This window comes from Fukomys damarensis, unplaced genomic scaffold (genome assembly GCF_012274545.1).
Source record: "Fukomys damarensis isolate Sample0158 unplaced genomic scaffold, DMR_v1.0_HiC HiC_scaffold_10, whole genome shotgun sequence".
Lineage (NCBI taxonomy): Eukaryota > Metazoa > Chordata > Mammalia > Rodentia > Bathyergidae > Fukomys > Fukomys damarensis.
Window position 1 is genome coordinate 40,360,869 of NW_022900922.1, and position 6,532 is coordinate 40,367,400.

At 35.7% G+C, this 6,532-nt stretch overlaps 1 protein-coding gene across 1 annotated transcript; it reads left to right on the top strand.

The window, feature by feature from the left end:
- Nucleotides 1–576: 576 nt before the first annotated feature.
- LOC104870621 (prolactin-like) lies at nt 577–3,171 on the top strand. Its single transcript, XM_010636304.3, has 2 exons — nt 577–760; nt 2,826–3,171. The coding sequence occupies exons 1-2, from the start codon at nt 638–640 to the stop codon at nt 3,078–3,080; spliced, it is 378 nt and encodes a 125-aa protein (XP_010634606.1). The 5' UTR covers nt 577–637; the 3' UTR covers nt 3,081–3,171.
- Nucleotides 3,172–6,532: the final 3,361 nt, after the last annotated feature.

The following is a 6,532-nucleotide window of genomic DNA, read 5'->3' on the forward strand; positions in this document are numbered from 1 at the left end:
CTCTCCATCTCCTTCTCCTTTTCCTTCTGCTTCCCCTTCTCTGATGCAAACTTCATTCTGTACTGACTCTCCTGCCTCCTCCTGTGTCCCACCTGAAAGTCCTCCTCTGTGCATGTCCTGTTCATCATTATGTCACAGTTCATACAGGTACAACACTGTCTTCTGTTCTGATTACAAAAAAGTCTACACATTAAACATTAGTCACTCATTTATGTTCTTTTTTTTTAGTGTTACTATTTCTCTTATATGACTTGCTGCCATAAACAAAGCATTAACCTGATTTTAAATAAATGGTAGACTACAGAAGGAAAATAAAATTGACTGGTAGCTATTGAAACTCTCAGTAGAAAAAATTATTTCTGTAAGGCAGTTTTTTAATGTATTGCTTTTACTATACCACAGTGTAGGCTGATAGATTGAAGTGTATTTTTCTTACAACTTCTACCATCTAGAGAAAAATTTTATATACACAAAACAGTAAAGAAATATATTACTTCTGCCTCTCTGAGCAAAAGTCTCATGTCACTAACCCAGCTCCATCTCACTTATTTTTTGTGATTACTGCACACTGGCTGCATAGCATCACGATATTATCCACACCGTTATCCATTACCTGAATGCCTGGAATGAGCCTCTGATGTATCTGGCTCTGGAAGAGCATCGCCTGACAAAATTGCATAATTTTTTCACCCTCCAAGGAGAGAGTATTTCTGAAATACATCAAGAACTTAAAGAACTCATAAAGCTGATATCTAGCCAGGTGAGCAGCATTTCTGTGCTTCCTTTATTTTCTGATAATGAGTTTCCAACTGTGGTGAGATAAATTTAAAATCACTCTGTATGAACAATACTGAGGCTGAATGTTGCAACTTTAGCTCTACTATTGAACAAAATAGGAACCCTAGCCAACCACCATGCAGATTCCAATGCAAACAAGGGTTTGGGTTCCCTGTCCCCACAGGGGCCACCTTCCCACAGTGTCTCCAGTGTCCCCAAGGGCTGTCCCTTCATGGGGTCAGTTGTAAAATATTTTCAGCAAATAAAATCAGAGCAGAAAATCTGCAAAAGAAATATCTTCTTCAAAGTAGTTTATGACAGTCACACAGGAATTTTGGGCACATTCTTTCTGTATTTTCCTCATACCAGAAGATGAGAGTGGGAAGGGAAAAGGGGGAAAAAAATCACAGTAATATAGGAACGTCTGCCCCATACCCTAGCCAGAGTAAACTGAGGAAGCCAGACCACCAGGACTGTCCCTCAAGCACCAGAGGCTGGAGCTTCTTCAAGGAATAGCTGTTTCTATTCTGGAGTGTTCCTTCTGTTCTAATTTAAATGTCATTCTAAGTTTTGGGTTTCCTCAGTTTCCTAAATGAAAATTTATATCATTACATTTATTCTTTAGAGATAATATGGCATACTGAGACTGGTTCATATTTTCAATATGTATATCCATTCATATAGAAAAATTCCAACAGTAATGATATGATAGGTACCTTTTTGGAATTCTCATGAAAATGTATTAAAGATATTTGATTTTAGGTATAATAACAAAAATTATTTTATATTTATTTTTTCACTAAGCATATGTTACTAGTTACAATTTCATTGGAAAAGACTCTCTGTCTTCCCCAAAAAAGACCACCTTAACCATGGAAAAAAACACTTGAATTTCAAGTTTCTTTCTTACTGTGAGTGAGCTTGCTGAGGTCATGAATAGGTTCTATAAAATTTGTTTTTTTTTCTTTTTTTAAACCACTAATTATATATTACCATGCATAGATTGGTACTTTGCATAGGAAATATTATCATATGTCTCAAACCTGGAAAGAAAAAAGCCTAAAACTAGGTAATTATAAACACATATGCTTCAAATCTCAATAAAATATATTCTTTTTTTAATAAAATATATGGTTAATCTGTTGGAGAAGCTCAGCAGATCAGGGTCTACAATTACTCCAGACTTGTACCTCATAGTTCTGGAAATGAGTTGATGCCTTTAGAAGCAGCACAGTGACACCGGGTCTCTGGGATCTGAAGGTCTCCCAGCTTCCAGAGGCCCCCAGAGGGCCCAGGGCCCACTGTTCTCTCTCCTGCTCTGTGCAGCACTTTCCTGAAGCACAATCTCCCCCTCTCCACAGCACAGCCTTCACCATGGCAGTTGCTGCCAGCACCCTCATTATACACATTTCTTCCAACAGATAACACCCCAGGGAACTCAAAAGAAATTATCTGTGTCCCATATTTATGTGTAAATTATTTTTCATGGGCAGAATGAGATATTGTGAATTTTTTTGTCCATCACAACTTGAGTGTCCGCAGTTTAACACACCAAGGACGGTCCTCACAATCTCTAGAATTTTAGTACAGATCCATACACAAAATAGGTTCAGTTCAAAGCAACAAACAATTAATGTTGAACTATTGGACGAAGTGAATTTGAAGTGGAATATCAGGGACAAGTTTCAAGAAATGTGAAAGGTCCCCCTGTGCAGGAATGGAAGGAGCCTCTCCATTATTCTTGCTGAATTCCATGTCTATACATAAGTAGGGACTTTCTGGATCTCCACCAGTCCACCCTTGCCGGAACACACTTCACCTGGGGTCATTTGCATGTTGGGAAAACAGTACCTGTGTCCTGCTGCTAGCTTTTAGATGAATGATAGGTTTATCATCATAAACCTATGGTGGACAGGATACAGAAAAACTTATGCTTTGACTATAGTTATACATTTCCATTAATTCTCAAATCTCAATTTAAAAAATTGAAAGTTGAATATATACAAATACTGATAATATTTTTAATAATTGATTATATTTTTGTCTAGCTTGGTCTTGAAATCACAGACAAAGTGGAATATCCTTCATGGCCAGAACTTCAATCCCTGCAGTCACCTGATGAAAAATCTTTCCTGTCTACATTTTATAACACACTGAACTGCCTGTTCACTGATTTACAAAAGATTGAATCATTTCTTCAGTTACTGAAGTGCCGAGCTTTCCCTGACAATGATTGTAATAACTTACCCTTACCTTTTGTTTCTGAGATGGTTTTTAAGAATTCATCATTTGGAAAGGTTTAGGATTTATAATTATTAAAAGCATGCTGCAGTGTTGTGGTGAAGGATTTTTCTCTTAAAAATAAAACATCCTTTTAACATTGCCAAAAGTATCATCAGCATTGAAATTTTCTGACCCAAATTGGTCACAATTAATGAAAACCAGCTTCACAATTAAGACAAAGAATGAGTTACTTTAGAAACACATTGAGTTAATGGGAATGTTATAAGAAAAACTTCTAAGAGTAGTATTAATCATTATATTCATGCCATAAAGAAGAATGAATTTTCTTAACGTGAGGAAGTCAGCCACGTTCTTTGAGATAAATTTAAAATGAATTGATAGGGATACAAGCTCTTCTGTAACTACAATGTTCCTAAAAACAGAAGTTTATGAAATCAATTAATATTTGTTAGGACATGAACATGAACTGGCTTTGGATTGTGCCAACTCCTGTCTTCAACCATACACACACCTTCCCAGCATCACCCATGTTCCCCTGCACACCTATCATCCTAGCATCTCCTTGGATACTCTCCAAATGTTCTAATCACTTAGAGTATAAAAATCCAGTCTGGTCGAGGTACAACTCCATATCATGTTTGCTCCTTAATACGTTCTTCCCCTCTAAGGAGGCTCAAAGGACTCAGCAGGGATTGTAGATGATGTCAAGATTTCTTCCTTCAATCTCATGGTTCCATTTCTCTGAACATTGGAACTGGACAGAAGCACAAGAGAGGAAAGATTCTGACATCACTGCTGCTATCATAGACTTCCCATTGCTGACAGGATTCAGCTTAAATTCATGAAAAAAAAAAACAGATAAAAATAGGGCCAGGGATGTAGCTCAGTGATGCCATATGTGCCTGGCAAGTGCAAAGTCTTGAGTTTAATCCCAGGCACAGACATACCAACCCACCCACACAAATGTCAACAAAAAATTTTCTTCTCTTTAGGCTCAGAGCAATCTCTCGACTCCTCTTATTCCTCCTGAATGCATGCATAACATCAACTCTCAGATTGCATTTTTCTCTTCCTAGGGCATGAAATTGTGAGAAAACCTGTTTAGTTTTGAAGTTTCTAATACTTTCATGTTTCCTAATTAATTTCCTACCTGTTGATTTCTAGATACTTGGGAAAATGGCATTTAGTATGTATATAATTCAGCAACAAATGACAAGCGATTTTATGAAACAAAAGTTCACCATTAGCTCACCTGTGGAATCATGTGTTTCACTCTTAGAAAGTATTTATTTCAAACTCAAATTAAGACTTCTGTTAAACTACCAATGAGGTGACAGTAAAAGACCACTGCTTGAATGTGACATATAAAGAATAATGTATTCTTCAGACAAGAATGAGCAAAAGCACAGGTGTTCTGCAGTCTCTGAGGGGTAGTGTGTACAAGGATATTTAAAGAGACTGTAATAACCATTCCATTCCTAGTGACTAACTTTTTTTCTTCTGTGTATTTCAATTTAAGATTGCATTTGAGTGAATGGTCCTACTTCATCTCCAGGTTATTTAATGTTTTTTGAAATGCATTTTTATGAAGTGACCAGGCTTGAGCCACCATACATGACTTAAAATTGTACTCCTGAATTTTCATTCTCAATTTAGAACCTGCTCAACTTCTCCTAACACTGCTAGGCCTACATGCATAAGTTTGTTCCTCACTGGTAGTCCCTGGAGTATCAAACGTCTGAAAACACTATGTTCAGAACTGAGCAGAATCTTCCAGGCATGCTACACCATTGAAGAAAAGGTTGAATATTTCTGTCCTAAATACAGTAAAAAATGAGACAATTTATTATTATCAATAAGAATTGAAACAGGAAAGGGAATTTAGAGGTGGAGGAAGGGAGGCAGTAGGGAAGGGGGTAAGGATTTTAAAAATATAACCAATCTATATTATGTCCATATAACCATTCCCCAAGATCCTTGTAAAATGCATGTACTGCAACCATGTATTGCACCAAATATTAATTCCCCCAACAATATAAAATGAATATCAAATAACACTAAAAACTAAATAAAAACTAATACAATTGTATTGGGCTATCTAAATACCCTACTGTCACAAAGAGACAGATCATCTAGGCAGAAAATCAACAAAAATACTAGAACAGAACCAAGCTTTTGAACATATGGACTTAATAGACGTCTCTAGAGTTGCCAACCCCACAAAATCAGAATATACATTATTTTTGGCTGAACATAGGTCATTCTCCAAGATAGACCACATACTACCTCATAGAAAAGGTTTGAATACATGCAAAGGAATCAAAGTTATCCCCTGTATATTATCCAATCATAGTGCAATCAAACTGGAGATGAATAATATAAGAAACCATAGGTACTTCACAAAGATATAGAAATTGAACAACACTCTTCCGAACAATCAATGGATCACAGAGGAAATTAAAGAAGAAATTAGACAATTTTTACAAATAAATAATGCCAATACAACATACAGGAATGTATGTAACACAATGAAAGCAGTTCTACGTGGAAAATTCATCGCACCGAATGTCCACACTAGGAAAACAGAGCAAGCTCAAATAAACAACCTAGTGATGAATCTTAGACTACAAGGAAAACAAGAGCAAGAAAAATCCAAAGCTAGTAAAAGAGAAAACTATAAAGATTAGAGCAGAAATCAATGCAATGGAAACTACGAAAATGACACAAAAGAATAAATGAATCAAAGAGTTGTTTTTTAAAAGAATAAATAAAATAGATAAACCCTTAGCTAAACTTATCAAAAAAAGGAAAGAAAAGGCTAAGATCCATAGAATTAGGAATAAAAAAAGTGAGATCACAACAGATCCAAGAGAAATCCATAGGATAATCAATACCTACTTTGAGAACCTGTAATCTAATAAAATGGAAAACACAGAAGAAATGGACAGATTTCTAGATACTTATGAATTACCAAAGATGAACAAAAAAGATAACTACATTTTAAATACCTGAATTGCAATCAGTAAAAGTGAAAATGTAATTAGAAAATTAGAAATTGACCAACAAGGAAAGCCCATGTCATGAAGGATTCACTGCTGAATTTTACAAGACATTTAGAGAAGAACTGCTGCCTTTACTCTTCAAACTTTTCAATGAAATTGAAAGAGAAGAAATACTTCCAAATTCATTCCTGGAAGCAAATATCACTTTGATTCCCAAACCAGGGAAAGATTCAACTAAAGAAGAGAACTACAGGCCAGGCTCTTTAATGAATAATGAATATAAGCAAAAATCCTTAATAAGATACTAGTGAACAGAATACAGAGGATCATCAAGAAGATCCTACATCCTAACCAAGTTGGATTTATACCAGGGATGCAAGTTTGGTTCAACATAAGTAAGTCAATAAATGTAATATACTATATTAACAGAGTCAAGGACAAAAACCATATGATCCTCTTGATAGGTACAGAAAAAGAATCTGACAAAAATTCAACGCCCGTTCATAATA